The sequence below is a fragment of the Myxine glutinosa genome, chromosome 5 (genome assembly GCF_964187855.1).
Source record: "Myxine glutinosa chromosome 5, kmMyxGlut1.1, whole genome shotgun sequence".
NCBI lineage: Eukaryota > Metazoa > Chordata > Myxini > Myxiniformes > Myxinidae > Myxine > Myxine glutinosa.
In genome coordinates this window covers 101,431,199-101,448,865 of record NC_136265.1, presented here as the reverse complement: position 1 = coordinate 101,448,865, position 17,667 = coordinate 101,431,199, and the positions used below count along the sequence as shown (strand labels likewise).

Sequence of the window (17,667 nt, the reverse complement as noted above, 5' to 3'; positions counted from 1 at the left end):
ATTAATTCTGACTCTTCGTTGCACCAGAATGTGATTGTATGGCACCAGTAGTGAGTTTAGGACCTCCCCATACCTCCTCCCATCTTCCCCATGAAACAACAACAACAACAACAACTACAACAACAACAGCGCGCGGGGAGTGTGCGTCCTCACTCCGGCTCGGTTAGCCGCCATTGCCCATGTGCGCCGACGGGGTTACCACGAAGGGGCTGACTGTCGGCCCCTCGTCAAGGGCGGAGCCCGGTAACCCCCCGCACCCAATAAGAAGCAACGGGCCGATTCCATCTGGGGCGGAGCTAACGAGCCGAGGGCGTGTCACTCCCCGCCGGATATACGCAGCGACTTACCGGACGTGACGTCAGATGCGCCCCGAGCTTGAAGTGAAGAGAACCAGACGCCACCTCCGAGCGCTGAGAGACCTCCCTGCATCTTTTGGGCCGCGCTATCCTGTCCCTGAGCACAAGGTGCACCTTGTGCTGTCCACCGACTACCTGCCCTTCCTTGCCATCAATCCCGGTGTGAGTCAGTCTTGTCCCGTTTATCTGTCGTCTGTCGGGGCTACTATAAGACCGTATTTAAGTGCCTACCTTTCTATGCTGTCTCTCTTGTCCTTGTAATCTAACGTTCCGAAATATTATAACCTCCTCCGGAGGTCTTGAGAACTGTACCCCTGGTGTCGTGTCATTTAACCCAGCCGTTGTGTCCTTTCCTCAATTGATTTAGCGTAGCGCGACACGGCCAACGTTCGAGTATAATCGGGTAAACTGTGCAGACGCGGTCATACCAAACCGCTCGGTAAACCAACATCCACAACCGCGTCTAACAATATTCATATGTATCAAATCCAACATACATTACAAACATACAATCAGTCATCCATATGTATTTCCATAAATACATACCTGGGCAGTGGCTGTGTTGTCACTGTACTACTCCATCAAACTTGAGTTTACGTGATGGTGAGGTGTTTTGAATTACATGGTGTTTATGTGGTGGTGAGGTGTTTTGAATTACATGGTGTTTATGTGGTGGTGAGGTGTTTTGAATGACGTGGTGTTTACGTGGTGGTGAGGTGTTTTTAATTATGTGGTGATGAGGTGTTTTTAATAACGTGGCTGTGAGGTGTTTTTAATAACGTGACTGTGAGGTGTTTTAAATAACGTGGCTGTGAGGTGCTTTAATAACGTGGCGGAGAGGTGTTTTCACTAACGAACAGCTCATCTGGCGTGGCCCTCTGGCGGTCACCGCGCGTATGCCGGCGAAGGCAGGCAGGCAAGGCAGGCAGGAAAATCCTCGCGGCGCATATCTCGGCAAAGCAGGCAGAAGGCAATATGCACGCGTCTGTGGTCCGGCACGGCTGTCTTTCACAGCGCGATCAATACAACTGCATGGAGCGTGGGGAGCACTTTCACTCTCGTAACTGACACAGCGCAAGTCGTCTGCACTCCTCGGGGATATGACTCCAGCTCAACTCCACTCATAACTCATGCGCATCCCCTCTCATAACTGAGGTCTCACAACTCATTTGCCCCATAACTCGTAACTCAACGGAGGACCGAATACAGCGCACCCCTTCTCATAACTTAACGAGCGCATCTCCCCTCACAACTTAGCGCTCCGAACCGACTCTCATAACTCACACAGCGCAACTCGTCTGCCTCCTCGGGGATCTGACTCCAGCTCAACTCCACTCATAACTCGTCTGGCTTGCCCTGCGCGCATCTCATAACTCATCTCAGCGCATCTCCCCTCATAACTGAGGTGGGGGCTCTCGGCACAGGGTTATATCGTCCCGCCCTTAGCCCGACTCGAACGTTCCAAACCCCGCCTTTTGCCGCAGTGGTAGGTCACTCCCCTTGAACCCAGATTGGCGGCTCGCGCTTACCGTCGGCTCCTCTGCCTTCCTTCGGCCTTGATCGACTTGTTCAGGCCAGCCTCGTGGTATTTCGCGCCAAAACCCAAAGCATCGAGGCATCATAAGCATCGTAAAGGACCTAACTCTCATTGTCCTACTCAACGCAAAACTAAACACAGGAAAGGTCTACGCTTACATTTACAACGAAATAACAGAGCTTAAACGAGGCTACGTGTTGTAGTGTAACTAAACCAGGAGGGGAAATTGACCTTTATCATAAAAACACAAAACCGCAACAATATGTTATGTTTTCTTCTGCCCCCCCCCCCCGAGATTAGCCATCAGCAGTTGGAGAATGGGGGCCCTGACGCACACTAAAATTTAACATTGAAGTCAATGGGGAAAATTAAGGTTAATTATTGACTCGCTAGATTTTCAATTCGATTTTGTCCTCCAAATCCTCCCCATCTACGCCATTAACAAAGGTTAAATCCTCAATAGACCCCCAAACCCTTGTTGATTCTAAAACACCCATATTTTCTTTGAGCACCTCCTGAGTCACATATCATTTTTTCTAAGCCCCGCACATTTCCCCTAAGCCACGTCCACTTTCTCCCAAGCCCTGCCCACTTTTATAAACCCCACCCACTATTACATAATTTCCAGCTAAGCCTTGCCCTTGGTTAAGCCTTGCCCTTGGTTAAGCCTTGCCCAGAGATTTTCTCAGGGAATTTCCAAAGGAAACCACACCCACCATTCTTATATAAAGGGTTGAAACACAGGCTAAATTTAAACAATTTTTTACTTTTATTGAGAATGGACTACTGTGCTGAGCTTGAGTGCGGTGACTTTGGAGTTCCTTTGAGTCCTACTCCCTGTGTGGAACTAAACCTTCAAATTGATGAACTGGATTCAAACCTCTTATCAATGGAGGTAAGAGTTTCTTTTAATATTTACAGAGTTTGATTTTTTACATTTAATAATCTTGTATTAAATTAATACGTTGTTATTTTCTCTCACAGGAAATTGTATCTGAGATACAAAATGAAAATACCGCTTTTACCACAACTTGGGGTGAAATTATTGATTTGTTTGAAGACCATTTGAACAACCATGGCCCACAGACCGAGTTTTACCTTGATAATCCAGCCAAAGTGGAGACTCACTAAATTTGGGAAAAACATGTCATGAGTTCTGCCTCGATGGTTCTAAATGTGGAGCCTACCTTGAAGACTCACTAAATTCAATAAAATCAGGAAAATAGTTTTACCTTGGAGATATTGAAAACTTGTTTCATTTTGGAGACTCTACCTGTGGGGTCTATCTTGGAGATGCTTCCTATCTTGGAGACTCTGCTTACGGATTACACAATCTGCTTATGAGGACTTCCGTTTCCGGTCCCTCGAGTAAGGAAGTGACTTCGACCTCTGCATGGCAGCTAATTTAAAGTATTTTCCCATTCGTGTCTTCGTCAATTTTCCACTCATTATTTAATTGTGCATGTGTTACTGTGTGTTTATAGTTAGTTTTGATTTGCAATTCATGCAAACTTGTGTAAAATTAATACTTTTCTGTTCGCACCACGTGCGTCTCTTTATGCCTGGTCTCTTTTGGCTTCCCTCCCTGCATCAGTGTTTTGTGAATTTAAGTTATTTCCTTCACTGTATTGCTTATTTCTTAGATTTTCTCTTCTCCCCCTAACTTCCCCAAACATCTACCCATTGTCTCACGTTTTAAATACAATAAATAAATGAATAAAATTCCTTCTATCCTCGCGGGCACGTGTGCTTGCTGTCTCGCCCGCCCCCTTTATGTCCTAATTTTCTACCTCTTCCTTCCATCTCCAGCCGAAACTCGCCCTTCCAATTCTAGTTTCCTTCTTCTCATTTAACCCTTTCTCCTTCTCATTTAACACCTCACTGTGCCTCTTCCCATCACCATCAAACCATTTGTCCTCCTCATCCTTCCCTTTCTCCGAACCCTACTGTAATCTCCGACACACTATCAACAGCTCTCCCTACCTCCCCCTCTCCCCCCTCATCTTACCCTACCCCTCCCCTGTCCTGTACCCGATGCTCCCCCTCCCTCGTCCTTAACGGTATGGCCCTCAAACAATTGGGGCCTTCGCTCAAATCTGATTGATCTCTCCATAAAGGTTGCTTCTGACAAACCAGACGTAATCTGCTTAACAGAAACTTTCCTCCTTGAAGATGTCTCTGATTCCTTAATATCTCTTCCTGGTTACTCCCTCCTCCGGTATGATAGACCTGAGCCTCGTCCTGGTAGTGGGGTTGCTATCTTTATCAAAAACTATCCTCCTCACTCTCCTTGCACTGCCCTCTCTCCATCCCACCCCCAGGAGTACATCTGGCTACGGCTTCCTCTCCTTTCCCACCTTTTGTTCAGATGTGTTCTGCACCGTTCTCCAAACAGTGATGACTCCATTTACGTCTCCCTGTCTGACAACACGGACTAACTTCTATCAACTCATCCCAACTCTCTCTTCCTCATATGTGGCGACTTCAACTGTCATCATGCCAGCTGGCTGGGTGTGGGTTCATCTCTAACCAGCCATGGCTCCTCAGCAAAGGACTTCTGCGACTCAGTGGGACTGACACAATCTGTAAATTTACCGACCCGGATCTCAGTCAATGGAGTATCTTCTCTTCTGGACTTGGTTATGACTAACTTCCCTGCAAATGCCTGCTGCTCTTCTTTTGCTCCAATCGGTTCTTCTGATCATTTCCTTGTTAAAGTGGACTTCTCTCTGGCCATTCTCAGAGAGCCTCCTCAGCGCTGACGCGTCTGACATTTCACTCAGGCCGACTGGCACGGTCTTCAAGCAGCCATCAATCATCTGGACTGGTCTCCCGTCTCTACTGCCTCTGACATAAACTCTTCCTGGGAATTCTTCCAAAGTAAACTGCTCTCTCTCTCATGCACAGATTTATCCCTTCTCGTCTTCAGTTGCCATACCCTTCCTCCCGTCTAGGGTACACTGAAGCTTGTGGTGAGGCAGTTGCCATGAAGCAACTTGCCTTCACCTCATGGAAGGCTGATCCAACTGAAGGTAATCTCAGTTCCTTTCACAAAGCTCGGAACAAGTGTGTCTACCCTCAGGAGAGCCAGGAAACAATATCTCTCTGCTCTCAAAACTGAACTCTCAAACCTGTTCCCCTCCTACATGGTCACCTATTGATTAAACAGCACAAACAATTGATAACAGTTGGATGAGACAAATACAGAATGCTTGCCTTAGCTTTGTAAGTCATTCTCTTGGAGGAAATGAGCACGTGACATCTTCCAGAACTGAATCATTTTGAAGAGGCAATGTGACAATATGAGAATTTATTGAGTTGAAAGATTTTCTAGGCTCTGGAGGATTCGAATTTCCAATGGGATAGAACATGAAAGGACACCCATGACCATGTACCATTCTCCACACAGAGTGCTGTGCTGCCGAAGAAGTTTCTTGACGAGGATTACAATCATGGGTGGGTTGACACTCCATCGCATGCTACTGGACCGAGTACGCAGGTATTTGGAATTTGAAGTCAAAATCTCGCCTGCTCCTTTTTAAAATTTACTCCATTTTACTCTCACATAAAATAAATCAGTGTGGCCACGGTTGCAAGGAGTCATTTTATTCAAACAGGCATTTTCATGAAAATTCAATATCTTGTTGAAAATATTTTTCAATTGACGGCATCTGCGTTACTTTTTCACTTCTTGGAAAGTCTGAGTTCTAAAGTGTGCCCTCCACAAAAGAGGGTTCACCATTATTGGGAAATATTTAGTTGCAGCACCAATTATGTGGCTTTACCCACAGGATTCTGGTTTCTGGATAGGGGACACTGATTGCACTCAGCAGAGTTGTGCCAATCATCATCATCTATGGAGTGTGGGATGTATGTTTGTAAGTATGTATTTACGTATGTGTACATATGCAGCCGAAATTCCAGCAATTGCATTTTTCATACATTAAAAAGAGTGCATGACCTTTTTGGTGGCACTTACGCTGTAAAGAAATTGTAATGTAATTGGAATTGTTGGAAATTCGTGAGACATGTGAACACAAAATAATTTCCTTTTAAACTAAGTAAACGATCGCAGAACATGGTTATATGAGCTTATTGAGAAGAACAGTACAAAAGTGTTTTTACTCCCTGTCGTAGACGGGTCCTTCAACTCGTAAAGTAAATTCCCACATGGCTGCACATCCTAAAGCCTCTCTGGTCAGTGTGATCAAAAGCCAGGATGATTTGTCATGGACGTTTTGAGATTGTCTGAAGGACCAGAAATATTGGTCACAAACTGCACATTTGTATCGGGATTCACCATTATGAATTCTCCCATGTTTCAAGGTGTGTCGATTGCATGAAGGATTTTCCACAAATTATTACTTCCAAGTGTGTTTTGCGGTGGGATGATTGAGTGAAAGATTTTTCTTAAATTGTGCATCAGTGTGGACATTCTCTCCTTCGGCATGAGCTCGCATTATTTAATGAAGGATTTTCCACATTTTTTTACATTTGTGTGGGCATTGTCTGTTTGCAATCTCCTTGTTCTCCATTGTGAATTTTCACTTGCGTTTTCAGGTGAAATGACAAGATGAAAGATTTTCTCCAAATAGTGCGTTTGTACGGCCTCATGTTAGCGACGATGTTGTTACCCCATGACGCGCAATGAAAAGCGGGGACAAGCAATTGATTCATGTGTGAGACGATGTTGTTATACAAGGAATGGTTTGTGTAAAAAAAAAAAAAAAAAAAAAAGGAATATCCACACAAATGCAAAAATTGTGAAAAAATACCTCGTTCATCATTTTCATTACACCATGATTTATTTATTTTTCCACATATTTTACATTTGTGTGAGAATTTTTATTCGTAGTATTCTATCTCCCCACTGTAAATTCTTGTATGTTTTCAAATTGGAGGCCCGAATAAAAAGCCTTTCATACAATGTACATTTCTATGGGCGTTTTCCATTGTGCATTTTCATGTGCTTTTTAAGGTTGGATGAGTGACTAAAAGATTTTCCACAAATTGTGCATTTGTATGGGCGTTCTCCATTGTGAATACTCATGTGGGTTTTAAGGATGGATGACTGATTAAAAGATTTTCCACAAATTGTGCATTTGTATGGGCGTTCTCCATTGTGAATACTCATGTGTGTTTTGAGGGTGGATCTCTGAGTAAAAGATTTTCCACAAATTGAGCATTTGTACGGGCGTTCACCATTGTGAATTCTCATGTGTATTTTAAGGGTACATGGATGAATGAAAGATTTTCCACAGATTGTGCATTCATTTGGGCGTTCACCATTGTGAATTATAATGTGTCTTTTAAGGAAGGATGGTCGATTAAAAGATTTTCCACAAATTGAGCATTTGTATGGACGTTCACCCTTGTGATTTCCCATGTGTGTTTTAAGGGAGGATGATTGATTAAAAGATTTTCCACAAATTGAGCATTTGTATGGACGTTCACCCTTGTGATTTCCCATGTGTGTTTTAAGGGAGGATGATTGATTAAAAGATTTTCCACAATTTGTGCATTTGTATGGACGTTCACCACTGTGAATTCTCATGTGCGTTTGAAGAATGGATGATCGATTGAAAGATTTTTCACAACTTGTGCATTTGAAAGGGCGTTCTCCAGTGTGAACTGCCATGTGTTTTTTAAGGTTGGATGAGTGACTAAAAGATTTTCCACAAATTGTGCATTTGTATGGGCGTTCTCCATTGTGAATACTCATGTGTGTTTTAAGGGCTGATGATTGATTAAAAGATTTTCCACAAATTGTGCATTTGTATGGACGTTCACCGCTGTGAATTCTCGTGTGTGTTTTAAGGGTGGATGATTGATTAAATGATTTTTCACAAATTGTGCATATGTACGGGCGTTCACCATTGTGAATTCTCAAGTGTACTTTAAGGGAGGACGACTGAATAAAAGATGTTCCACAAATTGAACATTTGAAAGGGCGTTCACCATTGTGAATACTCATGTGTATTTTAAGGTTGGATGAAAGAATGAAGGATTTTCCACAATTTGTGCATTTGTATGGGCGTTCACCTTTGTGAATTCTCATGTGTGTTTTAAGAGTGGATGATTGAGTAAAAGATTTTCCGCAAATTGAACATTTGTATGGACGTTCACCATTGTGAATTCTGAGGTGTACTTTAAGGGAAGATGACTGACTGAAGGATTTTCCACAATTTGTGCATTTGCATGCATGTTCACCTTTCTTTCCTTTGTGAGCCTTGTGAAAATTATTCTCTGCAAACATTTCTTCATTTGGTTTTTCTTCTTTGTAAAAAGTCCTCTTGTTGGATTCATTTGGTGAGTCCTGCGGGCATGTGTCTGCGTCGTTCATAAAAGTAGATGCAGTCTCCCTTGTAGATTCAGTGTATTCACCTGTAAATATAACATCACATGACCTGTAAAAATATATCAGATGCTGTTCAATACTTATAGCATCATTCTGACATTCTGACAAACGTACCTAAGTCGGACGCGCATGGGAGTCGATGGGTTGGGCACGGGACATATCGCCTCACCACCACTTTTTTGATGAGGGGGAATTATCCCCTTCTATGCGTCCCTCCCCCACATTCTACTGGAATGTAACATAAAACAAGTTCAGATACATTCAAGGTACACCACCCCCATTCCAAATTTAAAAAAACCATATCCTCCAGCTCGCGGCGGGGCGCCCGGCGATGCCGCCGTGCAGGACAAAGAGTCTGTGCAGTGTCTGTGTGATGTTATCACTGAACCCCTCCCTCAAACTTCTGTGAAATCGTACCAAACTTCTTGTATGCACCTTCTCTCCCATGTGTATGTCCTAAGGGTGTTAAAAAAATTGTGAAAAAAGGTTTAAAATATATGTATTTTGGAAAAGAACAAATTCTTTAACTTCAATAGTTTATAAAAATGTATTATCACGTATATTACAAATCATATAATATTCATATGTATCAAATCCAACATATATTACAAACATACAATCAGTCATCCATATGTATTTCCATAAATACATACCTGGGCAGTGGCTGTGTTGTCACTGTACTACTCCATCAAACTTGAGTTTACGTGATGGTGAGGTGTTTTGAATTATGTGGTGTATACGTGGTGGTGAGGTGTTTTTAATTACATAGTGGTGAGGTCTTTTTAATTATGAGATGAGGTGTTTTGAATTACGTGGTGTTTACCTGGTGGTGAGGTGTTTTGAATTACATGGTGTTTATGTGGTGGTGAGGTGTTTTGAATGACGTGGTGTTTACGTGGTGGTGAGGTGTTTTGAATTACGTTGTGCGAGTTGTTTTGAATTACGTGGTGTTTACGTGGTGGTGAGGTGTTTTTAATTACGTGGTGATGAGGTGTTTTTAATAACCTGACTGTGAGGCGTTTTTAATAACGTGGCTGTGAGGTGTTTTTAATACCGTGACTGAGGAGTTTTTAATAATGTGACTGAGGTGTTTTTAATAATGTGACTGAGGAGTTTTTAATAACGTGACTGAGTTTTTAATAACGTGACTGTGAGGAGTTTTTAATAATGTGGCTGTGAGTTTTTAATAACGTGGATGTGAGGGGTTTTTAATAACGTGACTGTGAGGTGTTTTTAATAACGTGACTGTGAGGAGTTTTTAATAACGTGACTGTGAGGCGTTTTTAATAACGTGGCTGTGAGGTGTTTTGAATTACGTGGTGTTTACGTGGTGGTGAGGTGTTTTGAATTACGTGGTGATGAGGTGTTTTTAATTACGTGGTGGTGAGGTGTTTTTAATTACGTGGTGATGAGGTGGTTTTAACAACGTGGCTATGAGGTGTTTTTAACAACGTGTCTGTGAGGCGTTTTTAATAACGTGGCTGTGAGGTGTTTTTAATAACGTGGCTGTGAGGTGTTTTTAATAACGTGGCTGTGAGGTGTTTTTAATAACATGACTGAGGTGTTTTTAATAACGTGACTGTGAGGTGTTTTTAATAACGTGACTGAGGAGTTTTTAATAACGTGACTGTGAGGCGTTTTTAATAACGTGGCTGTGAGGTGTTTTGAATTACATGGTGTTTACGTGGTGGTGAGGTGTTTTTAATTACGTGGTGATGAGGTGTTTTTAATAACGTGGCTGTGAGGTGTTTTTAATAACGTGGCTGTGAGGTGTTTTTAATAACGTGGCTGTGAGGTGTTTTTAATTACGTGGTGATGAGGTGTTTTTAATAACGTGGCTGTGAGGTGTTTTTAATAACGTGACTGAGGTGTTTTTAGTTACGTGGTGATGAGGTGGTTTTAATAACGTGGCTGTGAGGTGTTTTTAACAACGTGTCTGTGAGGCGTTTTTAATAACGTGGCTGTGAGGTGTTTTTAATAACGTGGCTGTGAGGTGTTTTTAATAACGTGGCTGTGAGGTGTTTTTCATAACGTGGCTGTGAGGTGTTTTGAATTACGTGGTGGTGAGGTGTTTTGAATTACGTGGTGGTGAGGTGTTTTGAATTACGTGGTGGTGAGGTGTTTTGAATTACGTGGTGGTGAGGTGTTTTGAATTACGTGGTGGTGAGATGTTTTGAATTACGTGGTGGTGAGGCGTTTTGAATCACAAGGTGGTGAGGTGTTTTGAATTACGTGGTGTTTACGTGGTGGTGAGATGTTTTTAATCACGTGGTGATGAGGTGTTTTTAATTACCTGACTGTGAGGCGTTTTTAATAACGTGACTGTGAGGCGTTCTTAATTACGTGGTGATGAGGTGGTTTTAATAACGTGGCTGTGAGGTGTTTTTAACAACACGTCTGTGAGGTGTTTTTAATAACGTGGCTGTGAGGTGGTTTTAATAACGTGGCTGTGAGGTGGTTTTAATAACGTGGCTGTGAGGTGTTTTTAACAACATGTCTGTGAGGCGTTTTTAATAACGTGGCTGTGAGGTGTTTTTAACAACATGTCTGTGAGGCGTTTTTAATAACGTGGCTGTGAGGTGTTTTTAACAACATGTCTGTGAGGCGTTTTTAATAACGTGGCTGTGAGGTGTTTTTAATAACGTGGCTGTGAGGTGTTTTTAATAACGTGGCTGTGAGGTGTTTTTAATAACGTGGCTGTGAGGTGTTTTTAATAACGTGACTGTGAGGAGTATTTAAATAACGTGACTGTGAGGAGTTTTTAATACCGTGACTGAGGAGTTTTTAATAATGTGACTGAGGTGTTTTTAATAACGTGACTGAGGAGTTTTTAATAATGTGGCTGTGAGTTTTTAATAACGTGGATGTGAGGTGTTTTTAATAACGTGGTTGTGAGGTGTTTTTAATCACGTGGATGTGATGAGTTTTTAATAACGTGACTCTGAGGTGTTTTTAATAACGTGACTGTGAGTTTTTAATAACGTGACTGTGAGGCGTTTTTAATAACGTGGTTGTGAGGTGTTTTGAATTACGTGGTGTTTACGTGGTGGTGAGGTGTTTTTAATTACGTGGTGATGAGGTGTTTTTAATAACGTGGCTGTGAGGTGTTTTTAATAACGTGACTGTGAGGTGTTTTAAATAACGTGGCTGTGAGGTGCTTTAATAACGTGGCGGAGAGGTGTTTTCACTAACGAACAGCTCATCTGGCGTGGCCCTCTGGCGGTCACCGCACGTATCCCGGCGAAGGCAGGCAGGCAGGCAGGAAAATCCTCGCGGCGCGTATCTCGGCAAAGCAGGCAGAAGGCAATATGCACGCGTCTGTGGTCCGGCACGGCTGTCTTTCACAGCGCGATCAATACAACTGCACGGAGCGTGGGGAGCACTTTCACTCTCGTAACTGACACAGCGCAAGTCGTCTGCACTCCTCGGGGATATGACTCCAGCTCAACTCCACTCATAACTCATGCGCATCCCCTTTCATAACTGAGGTCTCACAACTCATTTGCCCCGTAACTCGTAACTCAACGGAGGACCGAATACAGCGCACCCCTTCTCATAACTTAACGAGCGCATCTCCCCTCACAACTTAGCGCTCCGAACCGACTCTCATAACTCACACAGCGCAACTCGTCTGCCTCCTCGGGGATCTGACTCCAGCTCAACTCCACTCATAACTCGTCTGGCTTGCCCTGCGCGCATCTCATAACTCATCTCAGCGCATCTCCCCTCATAACTGAGGTGGGGGCTCTCGGCACAGGGTTATATCGTCCCGCCCTTAGCCCGACTCGAACGTTCCAAACCCCGCCTTTTGCCGCAGTGGTAGGTCACTCCCCTCGAGCCCTGATTGGCGGCTCGCGCTTACCGTCGGCTCCTCTGCCTTCCTTCGGCCTTGATCGACTTGTTCAGGCCGGCCTCGTGGTATTTCGCGCCAAAACCCAAAGCATCGAGGCATCATAAGCATCGTAAAGGACCTAACTCTCATTGTCCTACTCAACGCAAAACTAAACACAGGAAAGGTCTACGCTTACATTTACTACGAAATAACAGAGCTTAAACGAGGCTACGTGTTGTAGTGTAACTAAACCAGGAGGGGAAATTGACCTTTATCATAAAAACACAAAACCGCAACAATATGTTATGTTTTCTTCTGCCCCCCCCCCCCCGAGATTAGCCATCAGCAGTAGGAGAATGGGGGCCCTGACGCACACTAAAATTTAACATTGAAGTCAATGGGGAAAATTAAGGTTAATTATTGACTCGCTAGATTTTCAATTCGATTTTGTCCTCCAAATCCTCCCCATCTACGCCATTAACAAAGGTTAAATCCTCAATAGACCCCCAAACCCTTGTTGATTCTAAAACACCCATATTTTCTTTGAGCACCTCCTGAGTCACATATCATTTTTTCTAAGCCCCGCACATTTCCCCTAAGCCACGTCCACTTTCTCCCAAGCCCTGCCCACTTTTATAAACCCCACCCACTATTACATAATTTCCAGCTAAGCCTTGCCCTTGGTTAAGCCTTGCCCTTGGTTAAGCCTTGCCCAGAGATTTTCTCAGGGAATTTCCAAAGGAAACCACACCCACCATTCTTATATAAAGGGTTGAAACACAGGCTAAATTTAAACAATTTTTTACTTTTATTGAGAATGGACTACTGTGCTGAGCTTGAGTGTTTACAGAGTTTGATTTTTTACATTTAATAATCTTGTATTAAATTAATACGTTGTTATTTTCTCTCACAGGAAATTGTATCTGAGATACAAAATGAAAATACCGCTTTTACCACAACTTGGGGTGAAATTATTGATTTGTTTGAAGACCATTTGAACAACCATGACCAACAGACCGAGTTTTACCTTGATAATCCAGCCAAAGTGGAGACTCACTAAATTTGGGAAAAACATGTCATGAGTTCTGCCTCGATGGTTCTAAATGTGGAGCCTACCTTGAAGACTCACTAAATTCAATAAAATCAGGAAAATAGTTTTACCTTGGAGATATTGAAAACTTGTTTCATTTTGGAGACTCTACCTGTGGGGTCTATCTTGGAGATGCTTCCTATCTTGGAGACTCTGCTTACGGATTACACAATCTGCTTATGAGGACTTCCGTTTCCGGTCCCTCGAGTAATATAAGGAAGTGACTTCGACCTCTGCATGGCAGCTAATTTAAAGTATTTTCCCATTCGTGTCTTCGTCAATTTTCCACTCATTATTTAATTGTGCATGTGTTACTGTGTGTTTATAGTTAGTTTTGATTTGCAATTCATGCAAACTTGTGTAAAATTAATACTTTTCTGTTCGCACCGCGTGCGTCTCTTTATGCCTGGTCTCTTTTGGCTTCCCTCCCTGCATCGGTGTTTTGTGAATTTAAGTTATTTCCTTCACTGTATTGCTTATTTCTTAGATTTTCTCTTCTCCCCTTCACTTCCCCAAACATCTACCCATTGTCTAACGTTTTAAATACAATAAATAAATGAATAAAATTCCTTCTATCCTCGCGGGCACGTGTGCTTGCTGTCTCGCCCGCCCCCTTTATGTCCTAATTTTCTACCTCTTCCTTCCATCTCCAGCCGAAACTCGCCCTTCCAATTCTAGTTTCCTTCTTCTCATTTAACCCTTTCTCCTTCTCATTTAACACCTCACTGTGCCTCTTCCCATCACCATCAAACCATTTGTCCTCCTCATCCTTCCCTTTCTCCGAACCCTACTGTAATCTCCGACACACTATCAACAGCTCTCCCTACCTCCCCGTCTCCCCCCTCATCTTACCCTACCCCTCCCCCTCCCCTCCACTGTCCTGTACCCGATGCTACCCCTCCCTCGTCCTTAACGGTATGGCCCTCAAACAATTGGGGCCTTCGCTCAAATCTGATTGATCTCTCCATAAAGGTTGCTTCTGACAAACCAGACGTAATCTGCTTAACAGAAACTTTCCTCCTTGAAGATGTCTCTGATTCCTTAATATCTCTTCCTGGTTACTCCCTCCTCCAGTATGATAGACCTGAGCCTCGTCCTGGTAGTGGGGTTGCTATCTTTATCAAAAACTATCCTCCTCACTCTCCTTGCACTGCCCTCTCTCCATCCCACCCCCAGGAGTACATCTGGCTACGGCTTCCTCTCCTTTCCCACCTTTTGTTCAGATGTGTTCTGCACCGTTCTCCAAACAGTGATGACTCCATTTACGTCCCCCTGTCTGACAACACGGACTAACTTCTATCAACTCATCCCAACTCTCTCTTCCTCATATGTGGCGACTTCAACTGTCATCATGCCAGCTGGCTGGGTGTGGGTTCATCTCTAACCAGCCATGGCTCCTCAGCAAAGGACTTCTGCGACTCAGTGGGACTGACACAATCTGTAAATTTACCGACCCGGATCTCAGTCAATGGAGTATCTTCTCTTCTGGACTTGGTTATGACTAACTTCCCTGCAAATGCCTGCTGCTCTTCTTTTGCTCCAATCGGTTCTTCTGATCATTTCCTTGTTAAAGTGGACTTCTCTCTGGCCATTCTCAGAGAGCCTACTCAGCACCGACGCGTCTGACATTTCACTCAGGCCGACTGGCACGGTCTTCAAGCAGCCATCAATCATCTGGACTGGTCTCCCGTCTCTACTGCCTCTGACATAAACTCTTCCTGGGAATTCTTCCAAAGTAAACTGCTCTCTCTCTCATGCACAGATTTATCCCTTCTCGTCTTCAGTTGCCATACCCTTCCTCCCGTCTAGGGTACACTGAAGCTTGTGGTGAGGCAGTTGCCATGAAGCAACTTGCCTTCACCTCATGGAAGGCTGATCCAACTGAAGGTAATCTCAGTTCCTTTCACAAAGCTCGGAACAAGTGTGTCTACCCTCACGAGAGCCAGGAAACAATATCTCTCTGCTCTCAAAACTGAACTGTCAAACCTGTTCCCCTCCTACATGGTCACCTATTGATAAAACAGCACAAACAATTGATAACAGTTGGATGAGACAAATACAGAATGCTTGCCTTAGCTTTGTAAGTCATTCTCTTGGAGGAAATGAGCACGTGACATCTTCCAGAACTGAATCATTTTGAAGAGGCAATGTGACAATATGAGAATTTATTGAGTTGAAAGATTTTCTTGGCTCTGGAGGATTCGAATTTCCAATGGGATAGAACATGAAAGGACACCCATGACCATGTACCATTCTCCACACAGTGCTGTGCTGCCGAAGAAGTTTCTTGACGAGGATTACAATCATGGGTGGGTTGACACTCCATCGCATGCTACTGGACCGAGTACGCAGGTATTTGGAATTTGAAGTCAATATCTCGCCCGCTCCTTTTTTTTATTTACTCCATTTTACTCTCACATTAAATAAATCAGTGTGGCCACGGTTGCAAGGAGTCACTTGATTCAAACAGGCATTTTCATGAAAATTCAATATCTTGTTGAAAATATTTTTCAATTGACGGCATCTGCGTCACTTTTTCACTTCTTGGAAAGTCTGAGTTCTAAAGTGTGCCCTCCACAAAAGAGGGTTCACCATTATTGGGAAATTTTTAGTTGCAGCACGAATTATGTGGCTTTACCCACAGGATTCTGGCTTCTGGATAGGGGACACTGATTGCACTCAGCAGAGTTGTGCCAATCATCATCATCTATGGAGTGTGGGATGTATGTTTGTAAGTATGTATTTACGTATGTGTACATATGTAGCCGAAATTCCAGCAATTGCATTTTTCATACATTAAAAAGAGTGCATGACCTTTTTGGGGGCACTTACGCTGTAAAGAAATTGTAATGTAATTGGAATTGTTGGAAATTCGTGATACATGTGAACACAAAATAATTTCATTTTAAACTAAGTAAACGATCGCAGAACATGGTTATATGAGCTTATTGAGAAGAACAGTACAAAAGTGTTTTTACTCCCTGTCGTAGACGGGCCCTTCAACTCGTAAAGTAAATTCCCACATGGCTGCACATCCTAAAGGCTCTCTGGTCAGTGTGATCAAAAGCCAGGATGATTTGTCATGGACGTTTTGAGATTGTCTGAAGGACCAGAAATATTGGTCACAAACTGCACATTTGTATCGGGATTCACCATTATGAATTCTCCCATGTTTCAAGGTGTGTCGATTGCATGAAGGATTTTCCACAAATTATTACTTCCAAGTGTGTTTTGCGGTGGGATGATTGAGTGAAAGATTTTCTTTAAATTGTGCATCAGTGTGGACATTCTCTCCTTCGGCATGAGCTCGCATTATTTGATGAAGGATTTTCCACATTTTTTTTTTACATTTGTATGGGCATTGTCTGTTTGCAATCTCCTTGTTCTCCATTGTGAATTTTCACTTGCGTTTTCAGGTGAAATGACAAAATGAAAGATTTTCTCCAAATAGTGCGTTTGTACGGCCTCATGTTAGCGACGATGTTGTTACCCCATGACGCGCAATGAAAAGCGGGGACAAGCAATTGATTCATGTGTGAGACGATGTTGTTATACAAGGAATGGTTTGTGTAAAAAAAAGAAAAATAAAAAAAAAGGAATATCCACACAAATGCAAAAATTGTGAAAAAATACCTCGTTCATCATTTTCATTACACCATGATTTATTTATTTTTCCACATATTTTACATTTGTGTGAGAATTTTTATTCGTAGTATTCTTTCTCCCCACTGTAAATTCTTGTATGTTTTCAAATTGGAGGACCGAATAAAAAGCCTTTCATACAATGTACATTTCTATGGGCGTTTTCCATTGTGCATTTTCATGTGCTTTTTAAGGTTGGATGAGTGACTAAAAGATTTTCCACAAATTGTGCATTTGTATGGGCGTTCTCCATTGTGAATACTCATGTGGGTTTTAAGGGTGGATGACTGATTAAAAGATTTTCCACAAATTGTGCATTTGTATGGGCGTTCTCCATTGTGAATACTCATGTGGGTTTTAAGGGTGGATGACTGATTAAAAGATTTTCCACAAATTGTGCATTCATTTGGGCGTTCACCATTGTGAATTATAATGTGTCTTTTAAGGAAGGATGGTCGATTAAAAGATTTTCCACAATTCGTGCATTTGTATGGACGTTCACCCTTGTGATTTCCCATGTGTGTTTTAAGGGTGGATGACTGATTAAAAGATTTTCCACAATTTGTGCATTTGTATGGACGTTCACCACTGTGAATTCTCATGTGTGTTTGAAGAATGGATGATCGATTGAAAGATTTTTCACAACTTGTGCATTTGAAAGGGCGTTCTCCATTGTGAATACTCATGTGGGTTTTAAGGTTGGATGAGTGACTAAAAGATTTTCCACAAATTGTGCATTTGTATGGGCGTTCTCCATTGTGAATACTCATGTGGGTTTTAAGGTTGGATGAGTGACGAAAAGATTTTCCACAAATTGTGCATTTGTATGGGCGTTCTCCATTGTGAATCCTC

The 17,667-nt window shown here is 42.7% G+C and overlaps 1 protein-coding gene across 2 annotated transcripts in view; it reads right to left on the bottom strand.

The window, feature by feature from the left end:
• Positions 1-5,483: 5,483 nt before the first annotated feature.
• Positions 5,484-17,667, bottom strand: part of LOC137416384 (uncharacterized) — a 253,620-nt gene continuing 241,436 nt past the window's right edge. For both annotated transcript variants that reach the window (XM_078778400.1, XM_078778401.1), the window contains one exon: positions 5,484-8,277. In XM_078778400.1, coding sequence (XP_078634526.1) covers positions 6,830-8,277 — 1,448 coding nt within the window. In that variant the 3' untranslated portion in view covers positions 5,484-6,829. The remainder of the gene's footprint in view (positions 8,278-17,667) is intronic.